This window comes from Sturnus vulgaris, chromosome 12 (assembly GCF_052056855.1).
Source record: "Sturnus vulgaris isolate bStuVul1 chromosome 12, bStuVul1.hap1, whole genome shotgun sequence".
NCBI lineage: Eukaryota > Metazoa > Chordata > Aves > Passeriformes > Sturnidae > Sturnus > Sturnus vulgaris.
Window position 1 is genome coordinate 4469544 of NC_142254.1, and position 18344 is coordinate 4487887.

General features: G+C 39.3%; 1 protein-coding gene across 2 annotated transcripts in view; it reads left to right on the forward strand.

Moving 5' to 3' along the window:
- CDH8 (cadherin 8) overlaps positions 1 to 18344 on the forward strand; it is a 150640-nt gene that overhangs the window by 87142 nt on the left and 45154 nt on the right. For both annotated transcript variants that reach the window (XM_088171832.1, XM_088171833.1), the window contains 3 exons: positions 1565 to 1752; positions 4444 to 4697; positions 11686 to 11822. In XM_088171832.1, the coding sequence (XP_088027958.1) occupies positions 1565 to 1752; positions 4444 to 4697; positions 11686 to 11822 (579 nt within the window). The remainder of the gene's footprint in view (positions 1 to 1564; positions 1753 to 4443; positions 4698 to 11685; positions 11823 to 18344) is intronic.

An 18344-nucleotide genomic window follows, 5' to 3' on the forward strand; every position in this document is an offset into this window, starting at 1 on the left:
AACCCAGGGCTTTCAAAGATGCTCAGTGTGGATATTTGGGTCAGCTCAGCACTATGACACAATTCATAATTCTGGAGAGGAATGTGTGTGCATCACAATTTTAAATTTTTTCTTAATATTTTGTAAACCATTTTAATAAATCTGAGAGCAAAATTTCAACTTAACAATGCAATCAGCTGTGCTTGGAAATTCAAACCACAAAGTGTGGACAGCAGTGTAAATGATGAAGGCATAATTTAGCCTCCCAAGGCACTTCATTGCTTTGGCTGCTCATTGTTTTTTGAGCCATTATGGATATTCTGAGGAATCTTGATGATCTCCACATTATCTCTAATAATTTAGCCTAGGAACATCACAAACAAGTCACTTTGGGACTTCATTGTGTAGCTAATGCATGTATTTGTGAATTCCTCACAGTTTCCTTCCTATTTTCAACTGTTGCTGCTGCAATCAGCTACAACAGGTAAAGCAACAACTCCAGAAGATTGTTTTTGGGAAATTATTACCTGCACTTGACAGATGGTTTTTGACACAGGATTCTGGCCTTGTTGTTCTCTGTCCTCCCTGTTTTTCCAAGACAGTTTTAAAGGTCTCTTCTATTATCCTTGAATTCTTTTTGCCTATTTTAACTCCTGAGCAGCATTTCATTTGCTTACATCATGTATTAACCTTAACTTCAATAAGTGTCAATTATAAACAGGTAGAAATATAGGGACTCTAGAAAGAATTTTGGGTATAAAATGTGTGTTTTCTGATTTTTAGAGTGCTGTTAGGAACAGGGAGATACAAAAGAAAATTGGTGTTTTGAGTTTTGCCTTAACAAAATTTCTACCTGAAATTATGTCTAAATAGACTTTTGATGCTTTTTAGCTTAAAAGGTTTGAAGCAGGTATAACAAAAAATAAAATATTGACAATTTGAATAGCAATTTCTAATGGATTTTAGTCTAACTCTACAACAAATAGTAAACAGAGTAATGATTGTGATGAAAAGTTATTGTTTCCAGTAAAAAAAAAAATAAATTTAGGAGTTTCCTTGAATGTTTCCCGATTAGTTTCTTACCAGAAAGAGAAGTGGAAGGGTTTAAACAAACAAAAATCAAATTACATTTTTAAAAATAGTAAATATTTGAAGTTATGTAGTAAATATTTGAAGTTATGTAAGTGTTTACACAATAGGTGTTTTAAAGTCTTACACCAATTTTTTGTGGCGTAAAATCCAAAGTTTTATGGTTGAATTGTAACTCCTTGTCAATAAAATATCTGTATAAAAGGTAAGTTCTGCAGTGTTGAAAGGAGCTCAATATTTGTGTTTGCCAACACAAAACATCCCTGCAAGGAAGAAGCAGGAGACTGCTGGAGTGGAAGGGACACTCAGCTACAGGAAAGTGAATATTCCTGTGTGAGGAGTGTGCTCTGCTGCTTTCAGTCAATAACTTGTGCAAATGGGGGCTGGATCAGTTGCACATCTCAAGAGTTGGTGTTGGGGACATGTGAACGTTGAAGAGCACACAGGGGACATTGGGACCAGCTGTAATGTTTAGTCTTTTCCTCTTATTTGTAAGGTCTGTATCACTTCTCAGTAATGGAAGATGTTGCTCTTGGTGAACCGATAGGAAGGGTGAAAGCAAATGACCTGGATATTGGAGAAAATGCTAAATCATCCTATGATATTATTGAAGGAGATGGAATGGATATATTTGAGATTACTACAGATGCCCAAACTCAGGACGGCATTATTAGAGTGAGAAAGGTAAATGATATCTCTGTTAAAAACATAAATGTTTATTGCACATACAACCACCCAGCCAGAGTTTGCTCTGTGAGAAGGTGCTGGATTTCCAGGGGTTCTTTCATCTGTGGATGAGGTGTCAAGCCCCTGGAGTGATGAAAAGGGGTGTATTGGCCATGTTCCTCTGAATTTTCATTGAGGTGACAGCTGGGGAAACATCCATGGGTGCTGGAATTGTGCTAATCTTATCCAGGATCCCATGTGGTCACATCACACAGGTTTTGTTTCCTTAGTTCCAAAGGAGAAGAATAGATTAGATTCCACTTTGGTAGTGGTTTAAACTTCTGTAAAATCTTGGCTGAGTATTCATCAAATAACTTCTCTCAATTATTTGATTTCCTGTGTAGCTGTTCAGAGAAAAATAAATCACAGTGCATTAATTAAATTACCTGCTATGTGAGAACTTAGTCTTCTACCTTTTCTCATGTTGAACTGTCTTTACTTGATGAGCAAGGATTTCAGTGAATTTTATTAAGGAGATCAGTAGTTTCACGTGAGAAGTGCCAAATTTGGGCCCTGAAAAAAACTGTATTCCCTTTTCTATGCTTGTACAGTCTTGATGTGTGCAAGGTGAGGTATTTTCATGTGCACAACAAAAGCACCACCCAGTTATGTACAGAAATATGGGCAGAGACAGCACAGAACAAAACTCTTCTGGTAGAGCCAGGGAAACATTAATTGCAGATTTAGCTGTCATTATTATCCAGGGAAGGAGATAAAGCTCTTCCTCATGCTGTGTTCTGAAGAAGGATATGAATCTAATTTATAGCAGTGGCAGAGGGTTTTAACTGCATAGCACAGATCATCCCAAATGAACCTTTGTTTATAGGAAACAAAAGTAAACAAAACCCAAATCATGATATTCCAGTGAGAAAAAGGTGAATGCAATGAGCACAGGTAATTAATATTCCACTTGTACCTGTCACTAAAGAGGTCAGGCAGATTGTTTGTCAAAACTTTGTATTTTCTCTTCTCAGTGAGTAGGTCAGCACTGTAGCTTTATAATAAACTGATGTATATTTATCTAAATTTACATTTGTCTTTCTAAAGAGAAAATTATGATATATATCCCAGCTCTTCCTTGCTGTAATTTATTGTATGCTGTGGCCTCTCCTGTAAGCTGAGGCAATTAGCCTTTTGCCCCAGTTCCCTTGGCTTTATTTCATAACTGAATCTCAACCATAATGTTGTTTCATATTTTCATTTTGACAGCAATAATAATTTTGGTTCTACTCCACTAGATGATGTATGGAGGGTACTGCTCACCAACAGATTTTCTTCAGCATAAAATCATGGGCTTTAGACAATGCTGAGTAAATTTTCAATATGATATTCTGATTAGGCATGACTAAGTGTATTGGGGTGCTGTCATTTCTGTAAAGCATATGAAAAGCAATTGAAAAAGTGCTACAGGAGCCATGATTGGCAAATTGTGAATGTGCTGATTTATAAATCCTCATTCATAATTTCAAAAGCTTACTAATTCAAGAGCTGCAAAAGAAGCAAGATTTTCTTGTGTTTACTAGAATTTGTGAGAAAGAGCAAATCCCATTAGAGCTTGATTCATACCTGAAAAAAATCATCAGAATTTGAAAATATACATATTGAAGCCTTTGACAGACTTCCTGAAGATTCCTGTTTGTGCTCTTGCTGGTATTTGCATTGCAGATTCATGGTGTCTATGTCCTCTTCTTTTTATCCCTGAGACATTATAATGCAAATCTTAATATCTTTCCAATGCTTGGCAATTTGCATCTTTGAAATTTGAATCGTTGTGAGACACAAGAGAATTATATAGTGAATATACTGATGTGCTTCAAGACACAAACTTGAATCTCCCATAATGAAAAAGTCTAACACTCAAAAGTGTCACAGATTTGGGGTTTATTTGGTATTTCAGTCCCTTAAATCCACTGAGTTTTCATCTTTTATGAGTTAATATGGGACTGTAAAACAGTAAAAACAGTGGTGACATGGCAGGTATATTGATTGAATAAAGTAATTTGTTTTGTGATTCTGTGTGTGGGGAAAAAAAAAAGGAGAAAAGATACAGAAGTAGAAATTGCTTCAGTTTTAAGAAATTCCTGGGAGATGTCTACCTCATTTACTCCTATAAACTGAAATACAGAGCTATTTGTAGTGCAAGAATATTGAAGTACTTTCTTATATGATTAGCTCTACGTTTTGCCTCTCCTGTCCAACAAATAATAATTTCTAGTTCTTTGCATTTCTCACATTGTTCTGGAAGTAATAAAATATTTATTCTTTGTGGAACCAGTTTAATTTTTTTTCATATCTCCAGCTAGTAAAGCACTGATAAGGTGCATGATTGGTATGCAACTCATGTCATCCCCCACAAATTTGTAGTATTTGTCTGATATGTAATTGTAATGGTATAATACAAGAGAGAGAATATTCCAGCAAATTTCTTGTGAAAAACAAGGAATCAGTTCTGTTTTCTCTGAGGCTGGTAAATAGATATGAGTATGTGCCTAGAAAATCTGGAGGTTGGGTTTCTGGGAGAGGGAAGTGACTACATTAAAACTCATTCCATGTGCTTACAAATGCACATCACTCCCATCCATCAGCATTAGGATCACTTGTTCTCTGTGGCCATTAGTAAAAGACGTTCATCTTTGTCCTTCTCAACAGCCACTGGACTTTGAGACCAAAAAGTCCTACACCCTGAAGGTGGAGGCAGCCAACATTCACATCGACCCTCGCTTCCTCAGCGGGGGCCCCTTCAAGGACACAGCCACCGTGAAGATCGTGGTGGAGGATGCTGACGAGCCACCAGTCTTCTCCTCTCCCACTTACCTCCTGGAAGTGCACGAAAATGCTGCTCTCAACTCTGTGCTGGGCCAGGTGACAGCCCACGACCCCGACGTCTCTTCCAGCCCCATAAGGTAGGGCTGCTCTAAAGTGGCCTTTGGGAATACTCCTGGCACATCCCAAGTGCATTTTGGGGCTGTTTTCATGCTGTTCTGTTTCTGTGGAAATGCCTGGATAGGATTTGGTTTATGATGTTAGATTTATCAGTTCAGATCATTTTCAAAGTCCCCAAAACACTCCTTGCAATAGGAGTAGTCTTATGAAACAGAGGAATGCAATGAAAATAAGAAATGTGAGTGGTTCTTATGAGAAATGAGGTTGGATGGGGTTGAATCATCAGAGTGTATCTCTGCAATGAATTTGAATAATCCAGTAGTGTCTGCACTAACAATACTGATTTTGTGCCATGCAGTTGTAAGATTGTCAAAACATATTTTGTATCCCTTTGTCTAAACCCATTCCTGATTTAAAGATACAAAGTCAGAGACGATTATGCCGATATGACTTTTGCATCTTCAGTTTATAGTATTTTCCCTTTTGGATCTAATTTGAACAAAATCTTTTATTCCAGTTTGATCAGATCAGTGGGTTTTATCTAATTTGATGAGCACACGTTCCCCTCCCCCTTGGTGTGGTGAGTGTTCCAAAGCACATTCTGCCCTGTGTAGTACTGCCTGCTGAAAGCATTAGGAAAACCACACCAAAATGTGAAATTCATAGCAAAAGTATATGTGGAGAGTCTATTTAATAGTAATCATCACTGTGCATTGCTGCCTCAGGGAATTTAAGCCAGGCAAGTAGTCTGCAGCATCAGGAGGATGATGTTAGCTGTTATAATCCATCATTTTCTATCACTATCATTTTCTAATCATTGTCACTTCCATCAGGTTTGTTGCAGAGCTGGACTTTAAACCTTTATGTAGAGGCCCTACATGGTGCATATCATAGTATGGTATCTTCAGAGTTAGAAATTCAGAATTGCCAGCAGGTTTGGATGCTTTAGAACTTGTGTGTGAAGATGTTGGAGAGTATGTTTGAGTTTTATGCAACTTCCTGCTGAGGGGCAGCTCTGATCTCTGCTCTGTGTGACAGGGACAGCACCCAGGGAACAGCTGGAGCTGGGCCAGGCAGGGTTAGGTTGGGTTTTAGGGCAAGGTTCTGCTCCCCCAGAGGGTGCTGGCACTGCCCAGGCTCCCCAGGAATGGTCCACAGCTCCAGGAGCATTTGGACACCAGGGATGCACAGGGGGATTGCTGGGGGGCTGCAGGGACAGGGGCTGGGTCACTGATCCTGATGGGTCCCTTCCCACTCAGCATATCCTCTGATCCTGTGATTCTCATCTCTAAATCAGACTTCCAAAAGTAGATAAACACACCGTAGATTTCTAAACCAAACTGCCATAGAATGGCAGGGGTCGATGTTGATGGAACTGATGGAGTGGCTCCATCCCTGATTATTTTGCTGCTGCCCACTGGTGTCTGTGAAAAAGGCACTGCTGGTACAAAAAGGATTCTCTGAAAGGTGTGTGAGACCAGCCATGGTGAGAGCAAGTTCCTGCTCTGTTCCCTGCATTCCAGCTCCATAGCAATTTCTCTCTCAATTGAACCTCAGCTCCTTCCCTCTGCCCTGCTCTGCTTTGCTCTTGCCTTTCCCCATCCCCTCAGTTCCTCATCCCCGCCTGCCTTCACTCCTGCTTTTTTACCTTGGCTCTTTTCCCACTCTTGTTCTGCTGCCCTGGAATTCTTTTCTCACCTGCCTCAAACTCTTAATAATTTAGACCATTTACGAACCTACCCCTGTTCTAAAACTTAGCCTCTTTATTCTGTCCAAGCCCCAAAAAATGGATCTGAGTGAAAGATTTACCAATTTTCCACTTTTTCGTCATTTTATAAATCAAGAGACCTTCAAACTTTTAGAAACAAAAATACTTTATGTTTGTAAACTGAATTAGAATATTATTGCTTAGCAGGTCATATAAAACCACTCAGCATACATGAAACAGAACTGGCCAAAATTCATTACATTTTAACAAAAAGGCAATTTATTAGTACGATTTATATATTTTCTTTAAATAATAGATACAGTATTTTATAAGATTTAATATTTTCTAAAATATTGGCTTAAGAGCTAATTAAGGAATATACAGAGTTCAATGTTCTATGCAGTTTTTTTGGTCTTGTTTGCTTACCTGAATAAGCTATATTTAGCTAGGAGAGCTCTAGAAAGCTCAATTTTTTTTTTTAATTTTTTTTTCAATTAAAAAATATTTTAAGGACAGAAAAATTCAAGTTAGTAATTCTACTATTAAAAGAGGAAGATACTAGTTGGAGACAAGTAGGGAGCAGAAATACAATTCCTTTCTTTCCAGTTTGGAACAAAATAGGAAAGTGACAAGTTCTAACAGAAATATATTCAAGCACTGGTTTTATTGATTGCAATGTATATTTCAGCTGTTTCCTCTGTTATTGTATCATGTATATGATGCAGATTTTATTCATTGTTTCTGTGATACCGTTTCAAAAATATTAAACTTTAGTTAAAAATCTGAAAAATTACAACAAACTGTTCTAAAACTGATGGACTGTTTTAATGTTCGTGTTTCCTGGCCTTTTTAAAATGCTTTTTTTTTTCCTTCAAAACAGAATTTTAGCAGGCAACAATGAATTGTATTTCAAGGAAATTACATTTTTTCAATAGATATCTGTTCTATCAATATTTTGCTTAGGCAGAGCTGCTGTGTACATTTGTTATAAAAGCCCAGGCAGCACAAACAAAATATGAATCACCTTCCGTGCTCCCAATACCACGTCTGCTTTGCATTACTCTGATACACAAAGGCTCCACACATTCAGAGCATTGCAGTGCCACAAATGAAATAAAACTTGGGTATCTCTGAACAAGGGAAGAGTCTGATAATTGTATCAAAGGATAAAATGTTAAAGAATTTAGAAAAAAATATTATAAAATGCAGCCTGGAAAGAAGCTTGTGGTCTTAGTGGAAGATGTCCCTGCCCAAGGCAGAGGTTGGAATGGCATCTTTAGGGTCCTTTCCAATCCAGACTAATCTGTGATTTTCTTTTTTCTTTTTTTTAAGGAAAAAAAAAAAGTTCATCCTCATTTCTAACCAGTTCAGTAGTTAGAATTTAATGCTTGCTCAGAAAAGATGAAGCATTGCCTGAACTTTCTCTCACTTGATCTAAAGGCACAGCTCCTCTCACAGGTTTACAAGCAGGTGTACAGATGGATTTTTGGGGCTGTCCTGTGCAGAGCCAGGAGTTGGAATTCGATGTTCCTTGTGGGTCAGGATATTCTGTGGTTCTATGATATTTCTTCTAATCCATCAGCTTTAAAATGAGCAGCACAAATTCTTTTTGATCCCTAGTTGCCATTGTGCACTGCATGCTGCTTAAGGGCCACCTGATGGTGAAAAGGCTTTACAGAGTTGGGTAATAATTGTAAAAATGGTCTGAGGTTTGCTGTGTTCAGGGGCACATCTGGATGCATGCTCTCCTTTGGGAAAGGGACCCAGAGAGTGCAGCTCAGCTGTGAGGCTTTGCTGTGGCTGGTGTGGGCAGGGTGGCACATCCTGGGGGCAGCTCTGTCATGGGAAAATGATCCCCTGTTGGCACAGCACAGCTGTGGGCTCCAGCAGGGCTCACTCCATGCTCCTGGGGCTGCTTTATAACCACGCTCTCTTCATCTGCACTGAATTATCTGGGATAAAGCATGATCCAGGCACATAGCAAAAAGCACGAGGAATAATGGTTCTTCCTATACTGCAACTGCCCTCCTGTAAATCACTGCCCTTCAGTGCCTTTCTCTGTGGAGAGATAAGATTCACTGGAGCAGGTTTTCCCCATTCCTTTTGGCAGAGATTTCATCTTTGGCAGCAGTTGATCATTTTCTTAATTCACAGCAGGCTTTAAAAACCCAGATCCAATATTTTGTGCCTCCCCAATGGTGCAGTTGTTTATCTGTCACTAAGTACCCTGTCCAATCTGCCTGGCATTAGTGAAAATGGAGATTTACCACTCCTGAGTGTCAGTGCTGAGGTTCAAATCTCAGCAGGAGCAGCACAAAAAGGGTTTCTGCTCCTATTTACATTGGTGCAAATAAAGAGTAGATCAAATAAAGTCATGACAGCAAGAGTGCAAGAGCAGGACTGAGAATCATTTCCAGGCTTCTGTTAAACCACTGTGGGGTTGTTCCTATAATTGCCATAGCAGACTCATAAACTAACCCAAACTTCCCAATAACCTGTGCTGGCTTTATGGCAATTTCAAAAGATACTATTTCCCAAGATATTCTCTTCTCATTTTTAGAGAAATATATGTTTTATGTATGTTTTATCGATCTGACAATGCATTCCCATTAAAAAGAGTTACAACGCCATTAGCATGAAAAGGAAACTGCAAATGTACTGTTAGTTTTCCCGGGTTTATGATACTGCAGATTTTATTTTTTGGTTTTGTAACAAATATTTATCACATTAAAATCACGGGAGGGTTTTACCTCTTTGTTGTCTTGCAAAGACACACAACATGTTAAAAATGTTTCCTCTTGAATTGCTGGGTTTGGTTTGTGAGTAAATACTGCTGGGATGAGATGAAATGTGATATAATAAACCCACAAACGTGTCACTCCCTCCTTTATAACTTCAAAACCTGCATGGCTGGAAGGCCATGAGTGGAAGTTTAAGGAAGGATTGATCCTTAGAGAAAAACTGTGTCTTCCCTCAGTGGAATTGATGTCAAGCCCAGGTCAACTAAACACTGAATAGCATATGAGCATTTCACATTTTATTTTGTCTGTGGGCTGGGAAAACTTCATATATGTTTGATATCAGAAGAGTTCTTTTGGCTTCATTACATAAAACTCAAGAATGAAAAGACAGTTTTAGGTGATGACTTCTTAAAAAGGGCTGATTGCTGTCTTTTCTTGTATTTTCTTGTGTGAAATTTTAAACCTGTGAAAGGCTGTAAGGTATTTTTTACTAACTTCACTAGTACCAGAATTTTACTTCTGATACTTTAATTTGCACTAGGAAGACATCAAAATACGGTTAAGATCCATTTTCAAAAACGATTGCCTGAAGTTAAGTACCTACAGCTTTATTCTTCCACACAAGTGACCTGATTTTCAGAAATGCTGAGTTTAGTGGAGTTCCCATTAAACCATTGAGAACTGAGTATGTGGAGCTCACGAGAAAATGAGTTTACTTAAATGTCCAAATATAGATGCATGTGCCCAGCTTTAGGCACAGATATTTGGAATTTGACTTCATAATTTTCTGGTATTCTTCTTACCAAACTAGTAATTTTTCTATGAGTAAAACTAGTTCTTCCCAGAGTTTCAAACAAAAGAAGTAAATATCTAACAAATCCTGTTTCATAGTTAATCTGGGGTTTTCCCTCTTAAATCCACTGCTGGTTAAATACCTTACCAGTGTGATCAGGTTGGCCTTGATTTCTGGCAATGCAGAATTTAAATGCTTAAACTTTGAGATTTTGATAAGTTTTCATCGTTTAGAGCTCTTTTTGAAAGTGAGCTGTATCTTACAGAATGCACTGCACAAATAATCTAATTGCAATGCAACTTTCATTCTAAATATGAAAATATCTGATACTGAAATAATAAAATAATAAAAAAAGATGAACACAATAATCCTAAGCTTTGAAATCAGATGCTAATGCGGTGTCTATTAAAATTGATTGTGTTAGGCTGGAATGAGCTTGAGTTCATTGGAATATATTTATTGTAGTGTATAAAGGGACCTCCAAATCAGAATGTATTTTGGAAATTGCTTCTGATAAAGCACAAACCAGAATGGAATAGCTGATTTTCAGATAACTATGCCATTCTCACTGTAGTAAAATATGTTATTTTACTTTTATTGGGGAATTTTAACAATGTGCTTGCAAAAGGTAGAAAAGTGATGAGAAAGTGGCAGTCTGGAGTCACTTTTCTGGCCACTCCAGAAGGTAATTGAGTCTGATACCATATCCTAACTCACCCTATTGTGCCTTGCTGTAATGCAGAGCAGATGTAAAAACTGTCAGTGCATGCTGGTAGCTTCTGTAATACACAGCCACAAAGGCTTAAAAGGCTTTTATATAAATCCACAATTAGGATTCAGTAAAACCCCTTGAAGTCAATTTCTGTTAAACCATATCAATAGTTTATCACTCAACTCCCTCTTTCCCTACCTTTCCTGTCAAGAAACTGAAGGCTCAATTTTGTGATTCGTTTTCTTTTAGAGAATAATTCATTAATAAAATAACTCTTGTGCAAATGGACAAACATAAAAGCTTTCTGGAGATCTGGACCTGAGCTTTAAATCATCATCCTGCTTAATGCACCATTGGAGCAATCCACTGGCTCCTTGTCAGGATGCTTCTGCTTGGGCTGCAAAATTTACCTGGACATTCACATTTGCAAACTCTGACTACCTGTCAGATGGAACTTGTTTGGTTAAAAATCAGTGATGTCAACCCATAAAAGAATCAAGCCTCCAGCATTTGCAGTGTTTTATAGGAAAAAATGGTGATTCACTGTGCTCTGCCCATGGAACTGCTCGAACCATAAGCAAATAATGTGCTTGGTGAATCGTTCATGCTTCGTTAATCTGAAATTTATTGGTAAAATAATATTATTCAGCCCTTTTTTAAAATAACCACAAAGCCCACCTCTTTTGTGGCTTAATACATTACTGTTGAAATTATCATCAGTTACTGTGAAATACCATAGAAACTGTCCAATAAATGTGATGGATTGTGTAATTAACTCTTGATCAGCACAGTTTTTCAGAGATGCTACCCAGTGAACCTGAGGGCACTTTACGACCTTCACACTGGGTATACAGCTAATTACTCCTTGGGCAATAATTATTAAGTTTTTTTAGCCTCAGTTTGTCATTTTGTCTTCTAAATTATTATGCTATTGAGCTTCTCAATCCATTTGGCTATAAAACTGCAGCTCTCAGAGGGCTCCCTAAATTGTCACTGTGACTGTATGGATTACACCAACTTCATTAAGTAGATTACAGGGATGTCTGTTTTGCAGGTTTTCCATTGATCGCCACACTGACCTTGAGAGACAGTTCAACATCAATGCAGAGGATGGGAAAATAACTCTGGCAACACCCCTGGACAGAGAAACCAGCACATGGCACAACATCACTATTGTAGCCACTGAAACCAGTAAGTGTTTGTGTACTCTGACTGTTCTGTTGGCTTTATAGTTGATTTTAACAGGCTGTGCAGTGGACACATTACATCATTCAATAAAATTTAAATAATATATGTTAAATGCATTGGATGCTCAAGTTAGAAAATTTTGGAAAGAAAGCTTAATTTTTGTGCAAGCTCCATTTCTTTTCGTTTTCATAACTACATTTTTTTTTCCAGTGACTATGGTGATAGAGATTCTGAAGGGATAGATGAGTACATATGTATAGGGTATGCAGGGTAAACATTAAGAAAGGTTTAAAAAGCCCAAACCAAAGCCTTATAATTAGCTCTATTAAGACAGAAAGAATGAAAGCTTTGCTATTGTAGAAGTAAATTGAAGGCTCAACCCAGACATTCTTAATTCTGAGCGCTATTATGTTTCAGAGCCATAAATGATTAAGCACAGGGGTAATGTTGCATGAAAGTAGTGCTGTTGGATACATATGGATGAGTTTACTCACACCCAGCTCTCAACAAGAACCTGCATTGTTCAGGTCCACAGAGCCCTGGTGGCTGCTCTGCACATCTGAGTCAGGAGAGATGCCCTGCCTGGCAATACGGGTCAGAGATTTTAATCAAGGAGAATTCTTAATTAATTTGGAGCTGCTGACAGGATCACACACGACAGTGTAATTTATTATTCATATTAGCGCTGTATTTTAGACAATGCATTTGACACGAGCATATTGAGGCAAAGGAGCAGGTGGGGAAGGTGGGGCTGCCACCCCGTGCAGTGTCCTGAGCTGGAACACACAGCCTGGACCCCTCTCTGCTGCTGCCTTGGCTCTGCACTCAGTGTTCAGCAGAACCACGTTTGTGCACACACTTGGGCCAGCAGTGCAGGAATATCTGTCTCCAGAGCCTGGTGATCAGTGCTGCTCACTCCTGCACGAGAGAACTGCCTGATGTTTGCTTTTCCCCCACATCTCTGCTCTGGAGGATGCAGCATTATGGCACAGACCCTTTGAAGCTCAGTTTCATAGTACTATAACTATGAACATAGTAAATTGGGGGATAAAAGATACTTATTTGGCCCATTTTTGTTGTCTAATATCTTTCCTGTGATACTTGTTTTCAAAACCAAACATGTTAGGAATCCCTGACACATGTGAGTGGGGAAATGTGGGTCTGGGTGTGAACTGAGCTCCCAACTCACAATTCTTGTATTTTGTGTTCCTCTGACCCACTTCAGTAATTTGGGGATTTCATTCCAGTAGTGCCAGCAGTGCCCTGTGCCATCTTGCAGACAAAAGATAATAAATGAGCAGAAATACTTTCTGCTTGCAGGGAAGCCAAGCCACAGGGAAGCACATGAGGAAAGAAAGGAAGGTGTGGTTTCATCAGGTATACTTTTTCAGCTTAATATCTAACCAGTTAATAATTTTAATGTTTTTAAAGGAAAAATATATAAAATGTCCATACTGATTTTCTCAAATCATGAGAATTTACCAACAGCATGGAAAGTAGAAGTATTAGTTTATGATCCAAAGCTCTCAGATGTTGGAATAGTAAGATTTACTACTTACAGTTTGTTTCCTCCAAAAAGTGAAAAAGGAACAAGATGAAGGGAATCATTTTGCAAGACACTCCTCCAGTTCATTTTTCTATCCTCTTTACATGTGTGTGTCAGAGCCAAGTTGCCAGAAGTGCACTTTACTAAGTCACACAAGCATGAAGTCTGCCTGTTGCATTTTCAGTTTTCTGAAACATAATTATACTCAAGAATTTTGTAAGAGATCAGCCTTGTCATTAGACTTCATGGGAGCCTCAGCATCTACTGCTATTGTAAAATTGCCTCTTATCAAACTGGCTATGAAAATAATAATGCCAATCTTGTTCTAAGCGTTTGTGTTCCTACTGATGTTTTTTTTTTTTTTTGCATTCCTAATATAATTATTTGACATCTACATAAAACAAAGGCTTAATTTCATAGACTACTGTCTTTGCTTATTTAAGTGAAATTATTTTTAAGCTCCTCAAGCAGAAATTAAATTTGCTTATAGAACTGTCAAACAGGGTAAAATGGGCATTTTTAGATTTTTTTCCCCGAGACAGTAATAGACAAAATCTCTTTTGTAAAATTAAAACAGAGATCTGTTGGAGTCAGACTCAAGCAGCAAATGAAAATACAAAGTGTGTCATTTAATGCCTTCACTAACAGTCTTATTAATGGACTGCTGAACTCTTGCAGGAAAATAAATATGTCAGAACTGTTTGTGCAAGAAGATTTCCTCTTCCTGGGCTGGCTGCTTCCCAGGGCTTGTGCAAGGCTCTCCTCTCCATCTTCAGGGCAATGACCAGACCATTTAATTGCCATTAAATTTGCTTACTACTCATAAGCCATAATACTGGATTTTTATTCCTTGATTCTCAGCAGGGTATCCTAAATCTGCCCTGATTTATCAACACTTTCATAGATAAACACCAACGTTTGACAAACCATCATTCACTGTTTCAGAGCTTTGTGCTGGTAAGGTACCTGCATCTAAATTTATGCCCTAAGCTGAGGTAATTTTTGGTAGTTTCCTGCTTGTCATCATGACAAAGTCATTTGTGTCATCCCTCAGCCACTGTCTCAGGTAGGAATCTTCCAAGGCAGGATTGGTGTGGCTGAATGGAGAGTTCCTGCTTCTGCATTTTCACTTGAAATGGGGATGAAAATCCTCAGGCTCAGAGTGGCTGATCTTTTTAAAAGCGATCAGATTTAAAATGTGTATGGATAATTTTAAACAGTTTCAATCTTAATGCTCCAAAATATGATTTTAACCCTTTCGTGTCTAGCAAAACAAGGTGGATAAAAGTGTGAACCAGTGGGCAATGTGATTCTTCTATGTGCACTTGTCAGGCAAAAGACCAGTTTGGGTTTTTTTGGTGGGGTTTTCCATTTAATTGGGTTTTTGTTTAGAAGAAAAACATTTTCTGTTCTCGTTCATAGGCAATTGTCTGGCCAGTACTTGTTCAGAACAAATTCATGCTGTTGGTGACAAATAGCATTACCATGGTATTCTGAGACCTGTGCAAAGTGAGTCATTTTGGATGGTGCCATTCCCTCCTTTACTTTCCCATTGCTGACAAGGAAGTCAGTCAGTTTTGAAGGAGTTTCTAGTTTTCTGCAGCCTTTGTTTTCAGGGAGTTAAGCTGGCCAGCCAGACTAAAGCACAGCTGCCTTGAGTGGCTCTCCCACATACATTTGCCCAGACTTTTGGATTGCCTTTACGTTCTGGTTCCCAAAATTCATGGCCAGGGCACAGGGCCTTTGCCTCCTGTTTAAACCCCAGTAACCACAGTGAATTCTGCTTGTGTTGGGGGACACACCTGCTGCAGGTAGCTTGGTTTGCAAGCTGCAGATTGAACTCAGATGGAAGCACAGAGTGACAGGAGGATGTGACCTGTGACCCTTTGCATGACAGGGGATGCGAGCTGTGGCACAGCTGGTGAGGGACACCCAGAGTCAGGGCAGGAGCCCAGGGCTCAGCAAAGAGACAAAGCTTCCCTGTGCTCAGGCTGTGAAGGGATAAAAGCCCAGGGATAAAAGCCTTTGTGGAGTCCCTCCTCAGAGGCACAGGCTCAGGCTGTGGCTTACTGTGCTGGGAATAAATGGCTTTATGGAAAGAGAGATCTGAGACTCTGCAGAGGGAAAGCTGGGCTGGAAGCAGAGAGGAAAGCTGGGCTGGAAGCAGTGACTAAAGCTGGGCTGGAAGCAGAGAGGAAAGCTGGGCTGGTTGTGAGTGGGGTGTGGGCAGTCCAGAGGGGACCTGGAGCTGCTGCTGGGTCCTGGCAGTGACAGTGTAGGGTGTGCCTGAGAGTCCCACGAATGGTCACACTGGGTGTTTCCCTTAATAGCTGCATGCCCACAAGAGCAAATTCTTTAATTTTTATTTTTACAATTTTTTTTTTTTGGTTACCAGAGATTAAACCATGCAAAGAGTTGTCTGTGGAAAAGAATGAACGGAATGAGATTAACATGGTGATATTTAGTTGCTGGTTTCAGTTTTTCAGATTTAGTTATATGTTTTCCTTTAAACTCCTTCTGCAGCTTTGGTTCTCTCAACTGCTACCCTCAAATCTTTCTACTCCTAAATATCTTTTGCACATTTTTCTTATTTTGTGATTTCTTACATCTCTTCCTTATGGGATCAAATTAATTGTTGCTTCTTTGTTGCTTAACTTTTTCCCTTGCTTGTCTCCTCTGTGCTGATGAATTCTGCCATGTGGAGTTTTAAGAGAAGATAATATTAGAAAGAACCTTGACATCTTTGAAAGATGCCTCTGAAATGCAGGCTTAGGGTGTGCAGAAGAAATATACTCATGGCAAAGGCGAGACTCAAAGCTATTGAACCTGTGAATTGATTCTTAAATTTTCTTTCTGCGTTGCCATTCACCAAGTTTTCCCTGCTGAATGGAAAGGAGGAGGAATATCCAGGTGATGACAGGGTGGAGGAAGCAGGTCTACTGGCAAAATTATTCCCTGAGAATGAAACTTTGTGCTCTGTGGATATAAAGGGTGAACGTTGTCACTGACTCTGGACTTTAAACACTGACCTAATGAGATTTCTCATTAGTTTGTGGTGTAGCTGAGACTTACATGAGCTTAAAGTTGTAGCCAAGGTTGGGAAGTTCATTCTAAATTTAAATGCTTGAGAGAGGGGTGAATGTAGTCAGGGTTGATAGTGCTGCTCATGTGTTTGAGCTCTCTGGAGCTATATCCTGAACAGGAAAGGAATCTGGGGCATGTGCAAGGATTTTTTGACAGCCTGAATTGCATTGCAGTAAGAATGAATGATTAAATTACAGACGTCTCTTTTGGTGCATCTTTTTTGTGTGTACAAAGGCTCATCACATCTTTGGTTCTTTGCTACTTGCTTGAAATGAATTTTCTACCATTCAGTAAAATCTAGTGAAGTCAGGATCCTAATAGTCAGATGTGATCCCATTCTCCTGAACCCACAAATACATTTTAGTTGTGTAGATTACAATTATAGCTGTAATTCCTGCTCCCATTGATGTGCTTGTATTGCTGGCATTAACTGGCTGCCAATTTTGCTGGGCAGTGAAGCAGAGCAGGGTTCAGGCTGGCCTTAACCTCCTCAGTATTCTCCCAGTTTTTTGCACAGGTTTCGCAGCACTTACCACGTTACGTGTTGTCAATGCTAGTTGGAGGAAAAGAAAATCAAATAGCCATGACTTATTTATTGGACCATTTTTCCCTCCAGATTCTGAATGGAGCTCAGAATCACTGATCATTCAAGCGATCAGATTGCCAGACCTGCATAAGGCATGTAATAATTAAACTCTGTCTTTTTTCTGCCTCCAGCTCCATGGGTTTCCATTTTCTAATGGCTGGAGCAGCCACCTTGCAGATACTTTCCTAGCACACTCACAGTGTAGGCCATTAATACTAAGGAAATGCTCATCCTTGCTGGTTAATTGATATAACTGCAGCAGTAATAAATGGAGAACTGGTATAGTTTAAAATCAAAGCAAAGACTTATCTCAGAGAAGCTGGTTTAACTTAGCCTAGAAAGAAATTTATTAGCAACAGAATTTGACTGCACAAACATTCCTCTGATTTAAATATGAATATCTTGATATTTGCATACTCATCCCTCTGAAACTGAAGCTGAGATCTGCTTGAGATACAGGATTCTAGTGAATTCTTTGGAAACCAAATATACTGCAATGCCTTCATTATTAGCAATGCTTATCTGAAATTCTCTTTTTAAAAAGTGAGGTAATCTTTTTCCCCAGAATATGTATATTACACAGTAGAGCTTCCTCGAATGAGACCATAGATTTCAACAAGTAAAGACTTCTAAATATATTCCACTTGGCCGGCTCAGATTTGTGACAAACACATCAATAAATAACGGAAAGCCTGGCTCATTATCTCTAAAGACAGCTAAATGATGATCCCTTTAAAGTCCCCAAGCTTGCTTCTAACCCAGTGTAGCACTGAGTGGACTACATAAAGTTTATATTTTCCTCTGAGCTGTGTTATGATCATTTGCAACACTGGATTCTTTTCCCTCTTAGGTTGGATATTAGGGAGGAATTCCACCCCTGGCACAGGGTGCCCAGAGCAGCTGTGGCTGCCCCTGGATCCCTGGCAGTGCCCAAGGCCAGGCTGGACATTGGGACAGTGGGAGGTGTCCCTGCCATGGCAGGGGGTGGAACAAGATTATTTTTAGGTCCTTCCAATCCAAACCACCCTGGCATCCCGTGAACCTCACACTCTGTGGATCACACTCGCACTCACACACACAGAGCAGTCCACCAGGGAATTCCAAAGCCAGTGCCTGGGAGAGGATATTTCTTGTAGGCTGGAGCTGTGCTTTTAGCCAAGGCTTAAATCTCTGAATGAAAGGTTTTAATGGAATTCCTGTTGTCCTTATTCTGCAGGCACTGCAGTCACAGAGATGTTATTTTCATTGGGATTGATTGCTTGATCCAAGGGTTCTTGGCACTCAGCCCCATGTGCCAAGCAAGCAGCAC